We start from the raw sequence: 20,914 nt of genomic DNA, 5'->3' as shown, positions 1-20,914 counted from the left end.
CCCGGCCCCCCCCGCGCCGCCGCCGCGGTGGGCACGCCCAGCCCTGGCCACGCCCCCTGCCCGCCCCGCCCATGGGAGGCCACGCCCCTTTGGGAGGGGACGACCTTCCCGCCATTGCGCGTGGCCACGCCCCTCGACAAAAGCCACGCCCCTACATGAGGGGACGGACATTCCCGCCATTACTCTTTGGTCACGCCCCCGCTCTGGCCACGCCCCCTTGTGCCATTTGAGGCGATCCCGCCTTGTGTTGGCCACGCCCCCATTGTGGGCACGCCCCCAGAGACGCCATTTCCGCCTTCTCGGCCCCACCTACAACGTCACAGTGTCTCCATGGCAACCATAGCCACGCCCACCCCACTTGGCCACGCCTACTCTTCGTCTGACCACGCCCCTTTCTGGAGGCCACGCCCCCGCAAGCTCCAAATTTTCTCCTTTTTCCACTCAAAAAATTGGGATTTTTTTGTACCCACAGCCCCGTTTTGGATCGTTTTGAGGCTCCGGGGTTGAATCTCAACAAAGCAGAACTTTGATCACATTTTTGGCATAAAAAAGGAAAAAATGAAGGAATTAAAAGGGAAAAATGAAGGAATTAAAAGGGAAAAATGAAGGAATTAAAAGGAAAAGTGGAAGAATTAAGGGGAAAACTGAAGGAATTGCAGCTTAAAAATTCCCACTGGGAGCAATTCCAGTTTTGGAGGAAATGCTGGGCTCCAGGTTTGGCTGTTTAACCTCAGTTTTGCTGGAAAAATCCCGTTTTATCCACGGAATTTTGTAGCCAAGGTGGGAAATGTCACCACGTTCCACTGCAGGGATCCCTCGGAATTCCCAGAACTCGCAGGGAAATTTCCCAAGATCAGGGGAAAAAGAGGGGGAAATAAAGAAGGAAAATGTGGCTTTTCCTCAGAATTCCCAAATCCTGGGAGTTGGGAGGGATTTTTTCAGGGAAATTTCTGCCCTCAGAAATCCCAAATGCTGGGGCATATTTGAGCCTTTTCCAGGGAAAAATCCCATCCTCAGAATTCCCAAATTCTGGAGGATTCCAGAGGAAAAATCCCACCCCAAATCCTGTGGGGGGATTCAAGGGAAAATGTTGCCCTCAGAATTCTCAAATCCTGGGGAATTCCAGGGAAAAATTCCACCCTCAGAATTCCCAACTCCTGGGGAATTCCAGAGCTTTTCCCAGGGAAAATTCCACCTTCAGAATTCCCAGATCCTTCCTTCGCCATTCCCAAGTTCTGGGGGATTTCTGAGCCTTTTCCAGGGAAAAATTCCACACTCAGAATTCCCAAATTCTTCCCTCATCATTCCCAAATCCCACCCTCAGAATTCCCAAATCCTGGGGATTCCTGATCCCTTTCCAAGGAAAAACGACTCTGTGTTAATTCCAGTCTTTAATGGGAATTCTGCCCCCGGGGGGTCCCACAAATCTTCCAGTTTTCCAGGGAAAAATCCAACCTGGAATCCCAAAAATCCACTTTGTCCTTGATCCACCAGGAGTTTTCCAGGGAAAAATCCACATTGGAGCCCCCCAGGAATCCAGGATGCTCCAAAATCCCACAAAACCATCTGGGCCAGGAGTTTTCCAGGAGTTTTCCAGGAAATTTTGGACACTGGAGCCTCCCAGGAATCCGGGATGGTCCCAAATCCCACAAAACCCCCTCGTTCTTGAGTTTTCCATGGAAATTTGGATTTTGGAGCCCCTCAGGAGTCCAGGATGGTCCCAAATCCCTAAAAACCCCCTCGATCTTGGGTTTTTTGTGGGGATTTTGATGCTGGAGCCTCCCAGGAATCCAAAATTCTTCTCAATTCTTGTTTCACCAGGAGTTTTCCAGGGAATTTTTGGACACTGGAGCCCCCGGGAATCCGGGATGGACCCAATTCCCTAAAAACCATCTGGACCTTGAGTTTTCCATGGAAATTTTGATCCTGGAGCCTCCCAGGGATCCAAAATTCTTCTCTGTCCTTGATCCACCAGGAGTTTTCCAGGAAATTTTGGATTTTGGAGCCCCTCAGGAGTCCATGGACGGTCCCAAATCCCAAAAAAACACCTCGATCTTGAGATTTCTATGGAAATTCTGATGCTGGAGCTCCCCAGGAATCTGAAATTCTTCTCAATCCTTGATCCACCAGGAGTTTTCCAGGAAAATTTGGACACTGGAGCCCCCCAAGAATTCCAGGATGGTCCCAAATCCCACAAAACCCCCTCATTCTGGAGTTTTCCATGGAAATTTTGGATTTTGGAGCCCCTCAGGAATCCAGGACGGTCCCAAATCCCAAAAAAAAACCCTCATTCTTGAGTTTTCCGTGGGAATCTTGATGCTGGAGCGCCCCAGGAATCCAAAATTCTTCACAATCCTCGATCCACCAGGAGTTTTCCAGGGAAATTTGGACACTGGACCCCCCAGGACTCCAAGACTCTCCCAAGTCCCAAAAAACCACCTGGGCCAGGAGTTTTCCATGAGTTTTCCAGGAAATTTTGGACACTGGAGCCTCCCAGGAATCCGGGATGGTCCCAAATCCCAAAAAAAATCTGAGCCTTGAGTTTTCCTTGGAAATTTTGATGCTGGAGCTCCCCAGGAATCCAAAATTCTTCTCCATCCTTGACCCAACAGTTTTCCAGGAAATTTTTGGACACTGGAGCCCCCCAGGAATCCGGGATGGTCCCAAATCCCACAAAACCCCCTCGTTCTTGAGTTTTTTGTGGGAATTTTGATGCTGGAGCTCCCCAGGGATCCAAAATTCTTCTCAATCCATGATCCACCAGGAGTTTTCCAGGGAAAATCCACATTGGAGCCCCCAGGAGTCCGGGATGCTCCAAAATCCCTAAAAACCATCTGGACTTTGAGTTTTCTATGGAAATTCTGATGCTGGAGCCTCCAGGAATCCAAAATTCTTCTCCGTCCTTGACCCACCAGGAGTTTTCCAGGGAAATTCCCACCCTGGGGCCTCCCAGAGTTCTCAGTCTCACAGTCCTGGATCCACCATGAGCTTTTTTTTTTCAAAGAAAAAAATTCTCCGGCCTCGAATCCCCCAAAGCCCTTTGGGCTGGTCCTAAATAACCTCCAGTTAAATCCCAAGAAAATTAAAAAAAAAAAAAAAAAAAAAAAAAGTCCCCCAAAATAATAATTAAAAAATAAAAAAAAAACCTCAAATTTTTTTAAAAAATAAAAAAAAAAAGCCCAAAGGAACCCAAAAAAATTTACAAAAAAATTCCAAAAAAAAAAAAAAAAAAAAAAAATTAAAAAATCAAAGAAAGCCAAAACAAAACATTAAAAAAAAAATTAAAATCTAAAAGTTTTTAAAAAATAAAAAAAAGAAAAAAAATTTAAAAATTTGCAAAAAAATCCAAAAAATCCAAAACTATTAAAAAAAAGAAAAGAAAAACAATTCCAAATAAATTAAAAATAAATTTTTAAAAAATCAAAAAAAAATTCAAAAAAAATCAAATTTTTTTCAAATTAAAAAAACAAACAAAAAATAATTTTAAATAATTTTAAAAAAACCACAAACAAAAAAACCTCAAAAAATTTCAAAAAAAACCCAAAAAAATTTTTTAAAAAACCAAAAAATTTTCAAAAAAAAAACCCCAAAAATTCAAAAAATTCAAAAAAATAAAAAAAAATATCTCCAAAAAATCCCAAAGAAATTCCAAAAAATTAAAAAAAAAAAAAAGCCAAAAAAAATTTTTAAATACCCCAAAAAAATTTAAAAAAAAATTCAAAAAAATCTGAAAAAAAAACAACAAAAAAGATTAAAAAAAAAAAAAAAATCCCCAAAAATTTTAAAAAAAATTTCAAAAGTAAAAAAGCCAAAAATTCTTTTAAAAATCCCAAAAATAACCCCAAAAAATCCCGAAACCATCCCAAAAATCCTACTAAATATCCCTAAATGGAGGAATCGACAGTGAAATGCCCATTGTGTGCCCCCACGCCCCTGTCGGGCACAGAATATTTGGAATTCCCGTTCCTGGGGCAGGGCAGGCACAGCAGGCGGCGGAAGGTGCTCCTCATCTCGCTGTCCCGGCACGAGTAAACCAGCGCGTTGATCAGGGAGTTCACCTCGGCCAGGAGCAGCACGTACTTCTCCACGGCCAGGACGTCACAGCTCTGACAGCCCAGCCCGTCCAGCAGCAAAACCACCTGCCCGGGCGTCCAGCACACCACAAACGCTCCTGAAAAATGGGAAAAATGGGAATTAGAGGGGTGGGAAAGGGGATTCCAGTCAGGCAGGACGGCACAGCTCTGACAGCCCAGCCCGTCCAGCAGCAAAACCACCTGGCCTGGAGTCCAGCACACCACAAACGCTCCTGGGAATGGGAAAATCAAAATTAGAGGGGCTGGAAGTGGATTTTCAGTCAGTTCTTGGGTGGGATTTCAGCTTTTTCCAAGCCTAAAAAATTCCATGGTTAAGATGTTACAGGGAATCTCTGAGGGTTCCAATATTGAGAGGAAAAGGAGAGAAAAAAAGAGAGAAAAAAGAGGGGAAATAGAGGGGGGAAAGAGAGAAAAAAGAGGGGAAAAAGATGGGGGAAAAGAGAGACAAAAGAGGGAAAAAAGATCCATCCAGGAGATCTCAAAAGCAGCTGGAAAAGTGGGGAAAATGGGGAAAATCCAGGAAACCAGCCCCGGGCTCCAGCACACCACGAAGGCACCTGGGAAATGGGAAATATGGGAAAAATCAGAGTTAGAGGGGTGGGAAAGGGGATTCCAGTCAGGCAGGACGGCACAGCTCTGACAGCCCAGCCCGTCCAGCAGCAGCAACACCTGCCCGGGGGTCCAGCACACCACAAACGCCCCTGGGAATGGGGAAAAAATCAAAATTAGTGAGGTGGGAAAATGGGTTTTGTTCAGTTCCTGCGTGGGATTTCAGTTCTCTCCAAGCCAAGGAAAAATTGCTCCATTAAATCCCTGTGGGTTCCAATCTTGAGAGAAAAAAGAGAGAAAAAAAGAGGAAAAAAATAGAGAAGAAAGAGAGAAAAGAGAGGGAAAAAAGAGAGAAAAAAGAGAGAAAAGAGAGAGAAAAGAGAGGGAAAAAAGAGGGAAAAAAGAGGGGGGAAAAAGTGAGAAAAAAGAGAGAAAAAAGAGAAAAAAGATCCATCCAGGAGATCCCAAAAGCAGATGGAAAAGTGGGGAAAATGGGGAAAATCCAGGAAACCTGGCCTGGGGTCCAGCACACCACGAAGGCACCTGGGAAAATGGGAAAAATGGGAATTAGAGGGGTGGGAAAGGGGATTCCAGTCAGGCAGGACGGCACAGCTCTGACAGCCCAGCCCGTCCAGCAGCAGCAACACCTGCCCGGGGGTCCAGCACAGCACAAACGCTCCTGGGAAATGGGAAAAATCAGAGTTAGAGGGGTTGAAAGGGAAGTTTTCCTCTCATTTGGTCAGTTCCGGGGTGGGATTGGTGTTATTTCCATGCCCGAAGAATTCCATGGTTAAGATGTTACAGGGAAACCCTGAGGGTTCCAATATTGAGAGGAAAAGGAAAGAAAAAAGAGAGAAAAAAGAGGGGAAATAGAGGGGGGAAAGAGAGAAAAAAGAGGGGAAAAAGATGGGGAAAAAGAGAGACAAAAGAGGGAAAAAAGATCCATCCAGGAGATCTCAAAAGCAGCTGGAAAAGTGGGAAAAGAGGGGAAATAAATGGGAATTAGAGGGGTGGGAAAGGGAGTTTGGGGTTTGTCTGGTCAGTTCCTGGGTGGGATTTCAGTTCTCTCCAAGCCAAGGAAAAATTGTTCAATGAGATCCCTGTGGGTTCCAATATTGAGAGAAAAAAGAAGAAAGAGAGAAAAAGGAGAGAAAAAAGAGGGAAAAAAGAGAGAAAAAAAGATCCAGGAGATCCCAAAAACAGCTGGAAAAGTGGGAAAAGAGGAAAAAAACCAGGAAACCTGCCCGGGGGTCCAGCACAGCACAAACGCTCCTGGGAATGGGAAAAAAAAATCAAAATTAGTGAGGTGGGAAGGGGATTTTTCCTCTTATCTGGTCAGTTCCTGGGTGGGATTTCAGTTCTTTCCATCCTAAAGAAATTCCAGGAGAAAATCATTCCATGACATCCATGAGGATTCCAATTTAGAGAGGAAAAAGAGAGACAAAAGAGAGGAAAAAAGGAGAAAAAAGAGAGAAAAAAGAGGGGAAAAAAAGAGAGACAAAACAGGGGAAGAAGAGAGAAAAGGTAGAGAAAAAAGAGAGAAAAAAGAGAGACAAAAGAGAGAAAAAACATCCAGGACATTCCAAAGGCAGATGAAAAAGCAGGAAAATAGGAAAAAGCCCAGGAAATCTGCCCTGGAGTCCAGCACAGCACAAATGCTCCTGGGAAATGGGAAAATGGGAAATAAATGGGAATTAGAGGGGTGGGAAAGGGAGTTTGGGGTTTGTCTGGTCAGTTCCTGGGTGGGATTTCAGTTCTCTCCAAGCCAAGGAAAAATTTCTCCAGGAAATCCCTGAGGGTTCCAATCTTGAGAGAAAAAAGAGAGAAAAAAGAGAGAAAAGAGAGGGAAAAAATAGAGAAGAAAGAGAGAAAAGAGAGGGGAAAAAAAGAGAGAAGAAAGAGAGAAAAAGGAGAGAAAAAAGAGGGAAAAAGGAGAGTAAAAAGATCCAGGAGATCCCAAAAGCAGCTGGAAAAGTGGGAAAAGAGGAAAAAACCCAGGAAACCTGCCCGGGGGTCCAGCACACCACAAACGCTCCTGGGAAAATGGGAAAATCAGAGTTAGAGGGGTGGGAAAGGGGATTTTTGGGTTTGTCCGGTCAGTTCCTGGGTGGGATTTCTGTTATTTCCAAGCCAAGGAAAAATTGTTCCAGGAAATCCCTGTGGATTCCAATTTGGGGAAAAAAAAAAAAAAAAAAAAAAAAAAAAAAAAAAAAAAAAAAAAGGAAAAAAGAGCCAGGAGATCCCAAAGGCACCTGGAAAAGTGGAGAAAGAAGGGGAAAAAATGGGAATTAATGGGAATTAGAGGAGTGGGAAAGGGGGCGGTTGGTCAGTTCCTGGGTGGGATTTCTGTTCTTTCCAAGCCCAAAGAATTCCAGGATAAAATTGTTCCAGGGAATCCCTGAGGAGTCCAGTCTTTGAGGGGAAAAAAAAAGAGGGGGAAAAGATCCGGGAGATCCCAAAAGCACAGGGAAAAGTGGGAAAAGAGGGAGAAAATTATGGAAAAAGTGGGGAAATTTATGGGAAAAGAGGGAAAAGTGATGGAAGAAGAGGGGGAAATGATGAGAAAACAGGGAAAATGGTGGGAAAAGAGGAAAAATGGGAGGGTGATGGTGATCAACCCAATTAATTGTGGGTAATTAACACATTTAATGAGTCACACCATTAATTAACCCCAAATTAGCACCTGAAGATCCATCCACCAGGGATGGTGGTGACCAGCCCGATTAATTACTGCTAATTACCCCTAATGAACCAGCCACCAGAGATGGTGGTGACATGCCCAATTAATTACTAATTATCCCTAATGAACCAGCTATCAGGGATGGTGGTGGCCAGCCCAATTAATTACTAATTACCCCTATTGAATCAGCCACCAGGGATGGTGGTAACCAGCCCAATTAATTACTGCTAATTACCCCTAATGAACCAGCCATCAGGGATGGGGTGACCAACTCAATTAATTACCACTAATTTTCCTTATAATGAGGAGTCCAACCTTCTTAATTAATTTCTAATTACTCCTCTAATTACTCACCTACTTAATTACCCCAACCCACCAAACCCAATTAACCCCTAATTACCCCTCTAACAACAAACCCAACACAATTAATTGCTAATTACACCTCTAATTAACCACTCATTAAGGATGATGATGACCAACCCACCTAATTAACCTCTAATTATTGCTAATTACCCCACCCACCGAGGATAATGGCAACCAACTCAATTAACCCCTAATGAACCGACCGCCAAGGATGATGATGACCAACGCACTTAATTAATCCCTAATTAATCCCTTAATTAATAACTAATCATTGCTAATTAGTCTACCCCCCAAAGATGATGATGGTCAACCCAATTAATTCCTAATTACTCCTCTAATGACCCACCAAGGATGATAATTAACAACCCAATTAACCCCTAACGAATCACCCACCAAGGTTGATGATGACCAACCCAATTAATCCCTAATTACCCTCTAATGACCCACCCAGGATGATGGTGACCAACCCACCATGGACAGTGATGACCAACCCAATTGACCACTAATTAACCACTAATGAACCACCCACTGAAGATGACCAACCCAATTAACCTGTAATTAACCCCTAATGAACCACACACCCAGGATGATGATGGCCAACCCACCAAGGATGATGATGACCAACCCAATTAACCCCTAATTAACCCCTAATGAACTATCCATCCAGGATGATGATGGCCAATCCACCAAGGATGGCGATGACCAAAAGAATGACAAAGACCAACCCAATTAACCCCTAACGAACCCCAACCCACCCAGGATGATGGTGACCACCCCAATTAACCTGCAATTAACCCCTAATGAACCTTTCACTCAGGATGATGATGACCAACCCAATTAACCTGTAATTAACCCCTAATGAACCACCCACCCAATGTGACAATGACCAACCCAATTAACCTGTAATTAACCCCTAATGAGCCACCCACCCATGATGACAGTGACCAACCCAATTAACCCCTAATGAACCACCCACTGAGGATGACAATGACCAACCCAATTAACCCTTAACAAGCCACCCACCCAGGATGACGGTAACCAACCCACTGAGGATGATGATGACCAAAAGAATGGTGATAATCAATCCAATTAACCCCTAATTACCCCAAATGAACCACCCAGTGTGACAATGACCAACCCAATTAACCCCTAATGAACCCCTAACGACCCCCAACCCACCGAGGATGATGGTGACGGTCTTGCCCAGTGCCATGATGGTGTCGCGGTGCCGCGGGTGCGCTCCCTTAATTAACCGCTAATTAACCACCCACCCAGGATGATGGTGACGGTCTTGCCCAGCGCCATGACGGTGTCGCGGTGCTGCGGGTGTGCCCCGTGTTACCCCTTAATTAACCACTAATTAACCACCCACCCAGGATGATGGTGATGGTCTTGACCAGCCTAATTAACTCCTAATCATCCCTAATTACCCCACCCACCGAGGATTGCAGTGACCAACCCACCGAGGATGATGGTGACCAATGATGATGACCAACCCACCCATGATGATGACCAACCCAATTAACCCTTAATGAACCCCTTTGTTAGGGTTAATTAGGGGGTAACACGGTGTGCACCCACCCATCCAAGGTATCAATGACCAACCCAATTAACCCTTAATGAACCACCTATCCAGGATGATGGTGACCAACACACCAATTACGATAATGACCAAAAGAGTGGTGATGATCAACCTAATTAACCCCTAATGAACCCCTAACGAACCACCCACGCAGGATGACGATGACCAACCCAATTAACCCAGGATGATGATGACCAGCCCACCAAGGGTGATGGTGACCAACCCACCAAGGATGGTGATGACCAAAAGAATGGTGACCAATCCAATTAACCCCTAATTACCCCAAGTGAACCACCCACCCAGGATGACGGTAACCAACCCACTGAGGATGATGATGACCAAAAGAATGGTGATAATCAATCCAATTAACCCCTAATTACCCCAAATGAACCACCCAGTGTGACAATGACCAACCCAATTAACCCCTAATGAACCCCTAACGACCCCCAACCCACCCAGGATGATGGTGACGGTCTTGACCAGCGCCATGACGGTGTCGCGGTGCTGCGGGTGTGCCCCGTGTTACCCCTTAATTAACCACTAATTAACCACCCACCCAGGATGATGGTTATGGTCTTGACCAGCCTAATTAACTCCTAATCATCCCTAATTACCCCACCCACCGAGGATTGCAGTGACCAACCCACCGAGGATGATGGTGACCAATGATGATGACCAACCCACCCATGATGATGACCAACCCAATTAACCCTTAATGAACCCCTTTGTTAGGGTTAATTAGGGGGTAACACGGTGTGCACCCACCCATCCAAGGTATCAATGACCAACCCAATTAACCCTTAATGAACCACCTATCCAGGATGATGGTGACCAACACACCAATTACGATAATGACCAAAAGAGTGGTGATGATCAACCTAATTAACCCCTAATGAACCCCTAACGAACCACCCACGCAGGATGACGATGACCAACCCAATTAACCCATAATGAACCACCCACACAGGATGATGATAACGAACCCACCAAGGGTGATGGTGACCAACTCACCAAGGATGGTGATGACCAAAAGAATGGTGACCAATCCAATTAACTCCTAATTACCCCAAGTGAACCACCCACCCAGGATGATGGTGGCCAACCCAATTAACCCCCAATGAGCCCCAACCCACCCAGGATGATGATGACCAACCCACCAAGAATGATGGCGACTAACCCGCTTAATAAACTGCTAATGAACCCCAACCCACCGAGGATGATGGTGACGGTCTTGACCAGTGCCATGACAGTGTTGCGGTGCTGCGGGTGCGCCTGGTGTTACCCCTTAATTAACCGCTAATTAACCACCCACCCAGGATGATAATGACCAACCCAATTAACCCCTAATTGCACCCAATGAACCCCAACCCACCGAGGATGATGGTGACGGTCTTGACCAGCGCCATGACGGTGTTGCGGTGCTGCGGGTGCGCCTGGTGTTACCCCTTAATTAACCACTAATGAACCACCCACCGAGGATGACAATGACCAACCCAATGATGATGGTGACCAACCCAATTAACCTGTAATTAACCCCTAACGAGCCCCAACCCACCGAGGACGATGGTGACGGTCTTGACCAGCGCCATGACGGTGTCGCGGTGCCGCGGGTGCGCCCCGGTGTTACCCCTTAATTAACCACTAATTAACCACCCACCCAGGATGACAATGACCAACCCAATTAACCCCTAATTGCACCCAATGAACCCCAACCCACCGAGGATGATGGTGACGGTCTTGACCAGCGCCATGACGGTGTCACGGTGCCGCGGGTGCGCCCTGTGTTACCCCTTAATTAACCACTAATGAACCACCCACTGAGGATGACAATGACCAACCCAATGATGATGGTGACCACCCCAATTAACCTGTAATTAACCCCTAACGAGCCCCAACCCACCGAGGACGATGGTGACGGTCTTGACCAGCGCCATGACGGTGTCGCGGTGCCGCGGGTGCGCCCCGTGTTACCCCTTAATGAACCACCCATCTAGGATGATGGTGACCGACTCACCAAGGATGGTGATGACCAAAAGAATGACGATGATCAACCCAATTAACCCTTAACAAACCACCCACCCAGGATGATGATGACCACCCCAATTAACCCCTAACAAACCCCAACCCACCGAGGACGATGGTGACGGTCTTGACCAGCGCCATGACGGTGTCGCGGTGCCGCGGGTGCGCCCCGGTGTGCCGCGCCATCCGCGCCATCCTGCGGCGCACGTAGACGAAGATGTGCCCGTAGACCAGCACCATGAGCAGGAAGACGGCCAGGTTGGAGACGGCCCAGAAGGTCAGGTAGCTGCGGCTGTAGAGCGGCGCCATCCTGGAGCAGCTCTCCAGGGAGCACAGGCAGTGCCAGCCGTAGCTGGGGATCAGCCCCAGCAGCAGCGCCGCCGCCCAGATGGCCGAGATCAGCCCCAGCACGCGCTGCGCCGACATCTCGCTGTGCAGCCGCATGGCCAGCACCGTGCGGTGCCGCTCCACCGCGATGGCCAGCAGGTTGACCACCGAGGCGGTCAGGCTGGCGTCCAGCAGGCTCTGCCGCACGAACCAGGCGCGCGGCGAGAGGCGCGCCGTGCGCGGGCCCGTGTGGAACATGAGGAACATGTAGGCCACGCCGGCGAAGAGGTCGGCGGCCGCCAGGTTGGCCAGCAGGTAGTAGATGGGGTAGTGGAAGCGGCGGTTGGTGGCCACGGCGGCGATGACCAGCAGGTTGGTGAGCAGCACCACGGCGCTGAGCGCCAGCCCCAGCGCCACCGGCAGCACGTCCTTGGGCCGCCAGTGCGCGCTCAGCTCCTTCCGGCTGTTGTTGTAGAAAAAGCCGACGGACTCGTTGTAGAAGCACTGCCTCATGGCGGGGGGCCTGCGGGACAGAAAACTGGGGGAAAATCAGGGTTTTAGGGACAAAAAATAGAAAAAATGGGGATTTGGGGAGAACATATGGGATTTGGGGGGAAAAATGGCAATTTTGGGGGAAAAATGGGGATTTTTTGGGGAAAAAATGGCGAAAATATGGGGATTTGGGGAGGGAAAATATGGGGATTTTGGGGAAAAAAATGGCAATTTTGGGGGAAAAATGGGGATTTTTTGGGGAAAAAATGGGGAAAATATGGGGATTTTTCTGGCGGTTTCTCCTCCCTGGACAAACAAATTGAGGAATTCGAAATCCTGGGAAATTCTGCAAAAATCAGGGAAAATCTGGGAAAAGATGTCAAAAAATGGGGAAAATCCTGAAAAAAAAGGGAAAAAATCCAGAAAAAATTGGGAAAAAATCCAGGAAAATCCAGAAAAAATTGGGGAAAATCCCTTAAAAATGAGGAAAAATCCATCAAAAATTGGGAAAAATTCAAGAAAAATCCTTCAAAAATCCAGGAAAAAGTCATCAAAAATTGGGAAAAATCCATCAAAAATCTCCTCAAAATTGGGAAAAAACTGGGAAAAAAATCCATCAAAAATTGGGAAAAATCTGGGAAAAATTGGGAAAAATCCCTCAAAAAATGAAGAAAAATCCAGGAAAATGCATCAAAAATTGGGAAAAGTCTGGGAAAGTCTCCTCAAAAATTGGGAAAAATCCATCAAAAATCTCCTCATAAATTGGGGAAAAACTGGGAAAAAAATCCATCAAAAGTTGGGAAAAATCCCTCAAAAATTGGGAAAAATCTGGGAAAATCCATCTAAAATAAGGAAAAATCAGAAAAAATCCAGGAAAATCCATCAAAAATTGGGAAAAACTGTGGGAAAAAATCTGGAAAAAATCCATCAAAAATTGGGAAAAATCCAGGAAAAATCCCTCAAAAATTGGGAGAAATATATCAGAAATCAGGAAAAATCTGGGAAAATATCCTCAAAAATTGGGAAAATTTGAGGAAAATCTCCTCAAAAATCAGGAAAAATCCAGGAAAAATCCATCAAAAAATTGGGAAAAAATGTGGGAAAAAATCAATGAAAAATTGGGAAAAATCTCCTCAAAATTGGGAAAAATCAAGGAAAATCCTCTCAAAAATCAGGAAAAATCCAGGGAAAATCCATCAAAAAACTGGGAAAAATCCGGGAAAAAATCCCTCAAAAATCAGGAAAAATCTGGGAAAAAATCTCCCTCAAAAATTGGGAAAAATCCCTCAAAAATCAGAAAAAATTCCAGGAAAATCCAATCAAAAATCAGGAAAAATCCATCAGAAATTGGGAAAAATCCATCAAAAATTGGGAAAAAAATCCAGGAAAAATTCCTAAAAAAATTGGGAAAAATCTCTCAAAAATCAGGACAAATCCATGAGAATCCATCAAAAATTGGGAATAATCCAGGAAAAATCCTTCAAAAATGGGGAAAAATTCTGATTTTTAGGAATTTTTTAGGGAAAAAAGGGAAAAAATGAGGAAATTAAGCAACTCCAGGTGAGTTTTTTCCCATTTTTTGGGATTTTTGGATCCAAATCCGGCTGGGAATTTTTGAGCCCAAAATTCAGGGATTTTTGGGAGGGAATTTTGGGGGGAATTTCTGGATTTTGGGGGATTTGGGGGAATTTTCGGGGTGGGAATTGCTCTAAAATCCCATTTAAATCTTAATTTTTCCCTCTTTTGTTCCCAAATTTCTTGGAATTGGTTTTGGAATTTGCTGGGAGCACCAAAATCCTGGAATTCCTGAATTTTTTTGGGGAAAAAAGGGGTTTTTAATCCCATCCCAACCCCATAAAAATCCTTAAAAAATCCATAAAATTCCATTAAATAAATAAAATCCCCAAAAGTAAAAAAAAAAAAAATCCCTGAAAAATAAAATAAAAACCCCCAAATTAAAAAAAATTCCCTAAAAAAAAAAATCCCATAAAACTCCATCAAAATCCCATCAAATTCCATAAAATCAAAAACAAAAACCCACCCAAAAATAATAATAAAAAAATCCCATAAAACTTCATTAAAATCCTTAAAAAATCCTTAAAAAAATCTTTTAAAATCCCCAAAAAATCCTTAAAAATTAAAATAAATAAATAAATAAATAAATATTTTAAAAATAAAATTAAAAAAAAATCCAAAAAAATTCCTTTTCCTGTTTTTTTTTCCCCTTTTAAAAATCCCTGGAAATTTCATCCCAAATTTCCCCACCTGGAACCACAAAAAAACCTTTGAAAAAGTCCCAAAATCCTTGAAAAAAAACCTGGAAAAATCCCAATTTTTCCTCCCCCTCTTTGCAGCTTTTCCCAGCCCGACCTTGGAATTCTCCCAGGAATCCAAACAACTCCAGGAGAGGAAAAAATAAATATTAAAAACACAAAAAAAAGCATTAAAAAAGGATAAAAAAAAGGGAAAAAAAGGATAAAAATCCCAAAATTTCCCAAATTCCCACCAGGAATTTTCTCCATAAAAAATTCCAGCAGCTCCAGGAATTCTCTGATTCCCAAAATTCCCAAATAAATTGAATTTTCTGCTTTTTTTTTTCCTGTTTTTCCAAAGTTTTTTGGGGCCTTTTCCAGCAGCTCCACAAAAAAATCTGGAAATTTGGGAAAGATTTGGGGTTTTTTTTCCTAAATTTGAATTTTTTCTTTGAATTTGGAGTTTTTCTCAAAAATTTTGTGGGGTTTTTTTCCTGGATTTTGGGGTTTTTTTTCCCTGGATTTTGGGGATTTTCCTGGAATTTTGGGGGATTTTTCCCTGAATTTTGGGTGTTTTATTCCTTGGATTTTGTTGGGGGTTTTTTTTTCCTGGATTTATTTTTTCTTTCCTGGATTTTGGGGGTTTTTTTCCCACTAATTTTTGGGTGGTTTTTCCTTGAATTTTGGGGTTTTTTTTCTTGGATTTGAGGGATTTTTCCCCTGGATTTGGGAGTTTTTCCTTGAATTTTGGAGATTTTTTCCCCCTCTGGATTTTGGGGATTTTTTTTTTTCCTGGATTTGATGGGATTTTTCAATAAATTTTGGGGTTTTTTCCTTGAATTTTGTTTTTTTTTTTTTTTTTTTTTTTTTTCCTGGATTTTGGTTTTTTTTCTTGGATTTGAGGGATTTTTCCCCTGGATTTGGGAGTTTTTCCTTGAATTTTGGAGATTTTTTCCCCTCTGGATTTTGGGGATTTTTTTCCTGGATTTGATGGGATTTTTCAATAAATTTTGGGGTTTTTTCCCTTGAATTTTGGGGTTTTTTCCTTGAATTTTGTTTTGTTTTCCAGGATTTGGGAGGTTTTTTTCCTTGGATTTGAGGGATTTTTCCCCAAATTTTTTTTTTTTTTTTTTTTTTTTTTTTTTTTTTTTTTTTTTTTTTTTTTTTTTCCTGGATTTTGATTTTTTTTCTTGGATTTGGGGATTTTCCTGGAATTTGGGTTGGTTTTTTCTTGGATATTGGGGGTTTTTTTCCTCCTAAATTTTGGGGTTTTTTTCCTTAGATTTGGGGTTTTTCTTTGAATTTGGAGTTTTTCCATAAATATTGTGGTTTTTTCCTGGATTTTGGGGGGTTTTTTTCCCCTGGATTGGAATTTTTTTTCCCCTAAATTTAGTTTTTTTTCCTTGAATTTTGGAGTTTTCTCCTGAATTTTGAGGAATTTTTTTTTTCCATGAATTTTGGGGATTTTCCTGGAATTTTGGGGGATTTTTCCCTGAATTTTGGGTGTTTTATTCCTTAGATTTTGGGGTTTTTTCCTGGATTTATTTTTTCTTTCCTGGATTTCGGGGGGTTTTTTTCCCACTAATTTTTGGGTGTTTGTTCCTTGAATTTTGGGGTTTTTTCCTTGGATTTGAGGGATTTTTCCCCTGGATTTGGGAGTTTTTCCTTGAATTTTGGAGATTTTTTCCCCTCTGGATTTTGGGGATTTTTTTCCTGGATTTGATGGGATTTTTCAATAAATTTTGGGGTTTTTTTTCCTTGAATTTTGGGGGGTTTTTTTCCCCTGGATTTTGGGGTTTTTCCTTGAATTTTGGGGTGGGGTTTTTTTCCCTTGGATTTGAGTTTTTTTTTCCTGGATTTGTTGGAGTTTTTTCTTAAATTTTGAGGTTTTTTTCCTTGAATTTTGGGGTTTTTTCCCTGGATTTGTTTTTTTTTTTTTCGCTGGATTTTGGGGGGTTTTCCCCAAATTTGTTTTTTTTCCGGATTTTGGGTTTTTCCCTTGGATTTGAGGTTCTTTTTCCTGGATTTGTTGGAGTTTTTTCTTAAATTTTGGAATTTTTTTCCTTGAATTTTCTTATTTTTTTCCAGGATTTGGGAGTATTTTTCCTTAAATTTGATTTTTTTTCCCCCAGATTTGGGTTGTTTTTTTTTTTCCCTGAATATGAATTTTTCCTTGGTTGTTTTTTTTTTGTTTTGTTTTGTTTTTTTTTTTTTTTTTTTTTACCTAAACTTTGTGGGGGGAATTTCTCTAAATTTGGGGGTTTTTTCCTGGATTTTGGGGGGATTTTTTTGTGAATTTTGGGGAGTTTTAATTGGATTTAGGGGGATTTTTTTCTGGATTTTGGGTTTTTTTTCCCACCTGGATTTGGGTTTTTTTCCAGGATTTTCAGCATTTTTTCTCCTTAATTTGGGAACATTTTCCCTGAATTTTGAGGGACTTTTTCCCCCCCTGGATTTGAGAGTTTTCCTTAAATTTTAATTTTTTTTTCCCCTGAACTGGGGAGTTTTTCCTTAAATTTGGGATTTTTTTCCCCATGATTTGGGGTTTTCCCCCTGGATTTGGGGTTTTTCTCCCTAAATTTGGGGGTTTTTTTCTTAATTTTGGGGATTTTTTTTTCCCTGATTTTGGTTTTTTTTCCCCTGAATTTTGAGTTTTCCCTGGATTTGGGGGGTTTTTTCCTGAATTTGGGTTTTTTTCTTTGATTTTGGGATTTTTTTTCCCTGAATTGGGGAGTTTTTCCATAAATTTGGGTTTTTTTCCCTGAATTTGTTTTTTTTTTCCCTGAATTTGGGGTTTTTAATTGGAATTTGGGGTTTTTTCCTGAATTTGGGTTTTTTCCCCTTAATTTGTGACTTTTCCTTGAATTTTGGGGTTTTATCCCTGAATTTGGGGCTTTTAAATTGGATTTTGGGATTTTTTTTTCCTGAAATTGGTGTTTTTTCCCCTTAATTTGTGAGTTTTTCTTGAATTTTGGGGTTTTTTACCCTGAATTGGGGAGTTTTTTTCCCTAAATTTGGGGGTTTTCCCTGAATTTGGGAGTTTTAATTGGATTTTGGGGTTTTTCCCCTTAATTTGTGACTTTTCCTTGAATTTTGGGGGTTTTTTTTCCATGAATTGGGGAGTTTTCCCTTAAATTTGTTTTTTTTCCCTGAATTTGGGGGTTTTATCCCTGAATTTGGGGTTTTAAATTGGATTTTGGGGGGTTTTTCCTGAATTTTGGGGTTTTTTCCCTTAAATTGTGACTTTTCCTTGAATTTGGGGGTTTTATCCCTGAATTTGGGGCTTTTTAATTGAATTTTGGGGTTTTTTTTCCTGGATTTCATTTTTCCCCCTTAATTTGTGACTTTTTCTTGAATTTTGGGGTTTTTTTTACTCTGAATTGGGGAGTTTTTCCTTAAATTTTGGGTTTTTTTCCCTGAATTTGGGGGTTTTTCCCCCGGATTTGGATTTTTTCTTTGCATTTTGGGGTTTTCCCTGAATTTGGGTTTTTTTCTTTAGTTTTTGGGTTTTTTTCCTGGATTTTGGTGTTTTTTCCCCAGATCTGAATTTTTTCTTTGCATTTTGATTTTTTTTCCCCCAGATTTGTATTTTTTTTCCCCGGATTTGGAGATTTTTCCCCTCGATTTCAGTTTTTCCTTGAGGATTTTCCCCTTTTTTCCGGGATTTTCCCTCCCCCTCCCCCCTCGGCCTCTCCTTCCCTCCCAAAAAATCCCAAAAAATCCCCAAAAATCCCTAAAAAATCCCTAAAAAATCCCTTTTTTTCTCCAAAAATCCCCAAAAAACCAGGAAGGGCCTCCCAGGCCCAAACAGATTTTTGGGAAAAAACTCCAAAATCCGCCTGAAATTCGGTTAAAACCCAAAAAAACCCCAAAAAAAACCCAAAAAAACCCCAAAAATTCACTTTTTTTCCCCATTTTTTCCCATTTTTTTCCCCCCTCCCCCATTTTTCCGCCCCGGGAGGGAATTTTTGGGATAAAAACTGAGGAATTCTCACCTGGGATCAGAACTCGGGGGGAAATTCCCATTTCCAGCGGCGCTTCCGGCGGGAAAATAAACAAAAAACACCCAAAAATGGCCCAAAATTCTCCTTTTTTCGGGTAAAAAAAAAAAAAAAAAAAAACACAATAAAAACTCGGAGGCGCCGCAGAAAAACCGGGAAGGGAAAATTCCTGAAAAAGCGAGAGGCCGCCCCGGGCGGGGCTGAAACACGAAACCCGAAACCAACGGGAGGGGAGGACGGGACCAGTTTGAATCCTGAACTGGGACTGGTTCATTCCCAAACTGGGACCAGTTTGGAGCCTGGACTGGGACCAGTTTGGGTCCTGAACTGGGACCAGTTTAAATCCCAAACTGGGACCAATTAAAGCCCTAAACTGGGACCAGTGAAATCCCCAAACTGGGACCAGTGAAATCCTGAACTGGGACCAGTTTAAATCCTGAACTGGGACCAGTTTGGGTCCTGAACTGGGACCAGTTTAAATCCCAAACTGGGACCAATTAAAGCCCTAAACTGGGACCAGTGAAATCCCCAAACTGGGACCAGTTTGAGTCCTGGACTGGGACCAGTTAAAGCCCCAAACTGGGAAACTGGGACCAGTGAAATCCCTGAACTGGAACCAGTTAAAGCCCAGAACTGGGACCAGTTTAAATCCCCAACTGGGACCAGTTTAAATCCCAGACTGGGAGCAGTTTGGAGCCTGGACTGGGACCAGTTTAAATCCCAGATTCGGACCAGTTAAAGCCCAGACTGGGACCAGTTTAAATCTCGAACTGGGACCAGTTTAAATCCCCAAACTGGGACCAGTTTGAATCCTGAACTGGGACCAGTTTGGAGCCTGAACTGGGACTAGTTTAAACCCCGAACCTTTCCCGGGAGGGAATTTTCCCAAACTGGGAATTAAATTTCCCAATTTGATCCCAAAGGGGATTTTTTGGGAATTAAATCCAGTGGGAACGTCGGGAAAAGGGAAAAATCCGGAATTCTCAGGGGGAATTGGGGAATTTGGGATTAAAATGGGAATAAATGGCATTAAAATGGGAATAAATGGGATTAAAATGGGAATAAATGGGATTAAATTATTTTAATTGATTTTAATTAATAATTTTTAACGATTTCATTGATTTTCCAGGTAGGAAAAAAGTGAGATTTGGGAAACATTAGGGGAACAGGGAACAAATGGGATTAAAATGGGAATAAATGGGATTAAAATGGGAATAAATTTGATTAAAATTGGAATAAATTGAACTAAAACAGGAATAAATTGGATTAAAACAGGAAAAAATTGCATTAAAATGGGAATATATTGTATTAAAATGGGAATAAATTGTATTAAAATGGGAATAAAATGGACTAAAATGGGAATAAATTGGATTAATTGACTTTAATTATTAATTTTTTCATGATGTTATTGATTTTCCAGGTGGGAAAAAAGTGAGATTTGGGAAATAGGGGAACAGGGGAAAATTAGATTAAAATGGGAATAAATGGGATTTAAGCAGGAATGAAATGGATTAAAATGGGAAAATTAGATTAAAATGGAAATAAATGTGATTAAAACAGGAATAAAATTGATTAATTGACTTTAATTGACTTTAATTACTAATTTTTTAATGACTTCATTGATTTTCCAGGTGGGAAAAAAGTGACATTTGGGATTCCACTGGATCATCCTCAAATAATTCCCTTTTTTTTGGGGGAAAACCGACGGGATTTTGGGTGGATTCCTCCAACATCTCCAACCCTGGTCAGATCCATCCTGGAATTCCTTCCTCCTCTTCCTCTTCCTCCTCCTCCTCCTCCTCCTCTTCCTCTTTCTCCTCCTCAATTTCCTTGATTTTTTGGGGACAATTCCTGGGATTTTGGGTGGGTCCCTCCAATGGAGAGGCCGGAACAGGAGCCGATTTTTTTTGATCCAATTTCTGCTCTTCTTCCTCCTCCTCCTCCCTCATTTTTTGGGGGAAACCAACGGGATTTTGGATCCTCTTCCTCTTCTCTCGTTTATTTTTTGGGAAAACTGACGGGATTTTGGATCCAATCCTCTTCCTCCTCCTTTTTCCTCCTCTTCCCTCTTTTTTTAGGGGAGAAATCTGCCAGGATTTTGGATCCAATCCACTGCTCCCATTCCTCTTCCTCCCTCATTTTTTGGGGAAAACTGCCAGGATTTCGGATCCAATCCTCTTCTTCTTCCTCCTCCTTTTCCTTCTCCTCCTCCCTCACTTTTTTGGGTGGAAACTGCCAGAATTTTGGGCCAAAACTGCTGCTCACATTCCTCTTCCTTCTCCTCCTCTTCTTCCTCCCTCATTTTTTTAGGTGAAAACTGTCGGAATTTTGGATCCAATCCTCTTCTTCCTCCTTTTCCTCCTTTTCCTCTTCCCTCGTTTATTTTTCGGGAAAACTGAGGGGATTTTGGATCCAATCCTCCTCCTCTTCCTCTTCCCTCGGTTCTTTTTTAGGGGTAAAAATGACAGGATTTTGGATCCAATTGTCTTCATCTTCCTCCTCCTCTTCCTTCTCCACCTCCATCATTTTTTTTTGGGGAGAACCAATGGGAC

General features: G+C 42.5%; 1 protein-coding gene across 1 annotated transcript; it reads right to left on the bottom strand.

Annotated features, from left to right (window-relative positions):
* Positions 1-2,344: 2,344 nt before the first annotated feature.
* Positions 2,345-18,563, bottom strand: LPAR2 (lysophosphatidic acid receptor 2). Its single transcript, XM_083881833.1, has 2 exons — positions 11,398-18,563; positions 2,345-4,171 (listed from the first exon to the last, which is right to left on the bottom strand). The coding sequence occupies exons 1-2, from the start codon at positions 12,128-12,130 to the stop codon at positions 3,885-3,887; spliced, it is 1,020 nt and encodes a 339-aa protein (XP_083737959.1). The 5' UTR covers positions 12,131-18,563; the 3' UTR covers positions 2,345-3,884.
* Between the last annotated feature and the right edge of the window lie 2,351 nt (positions 18,564-20,914).

This window comes from Zosterops lateralis (assembly GCF_965231275.1).
Source record: "Zosterops lateralis genome assembly, chromosome: 36".
Classification (NCBI taxonomy): Eukaryota; Metazoa; Chordata; class Aves; order Passeriformes; family Zosteropidae; genus Zosterops; species Zosterops lateralis.
This window is presented reverse-complemented; position numbering and strand designations above follow the sequence as displayed.

Coding starts and splice junctions, on each gene's coding strand:
- LPAR2 (XM_083881833.1), bottom strand. CDS start 12,130: ATGAGGCAGTGCTTCTACAACGAGTCCGTCGGCTTTTTCTACAACAAC. Junction 4,172..11,397: donor GACCGTCACCATCGTCCTCG/GTGGGTTGGGGT, acceptor CCCATTTTTCAG/GAGCGTTTGTGGTGTGCTGG.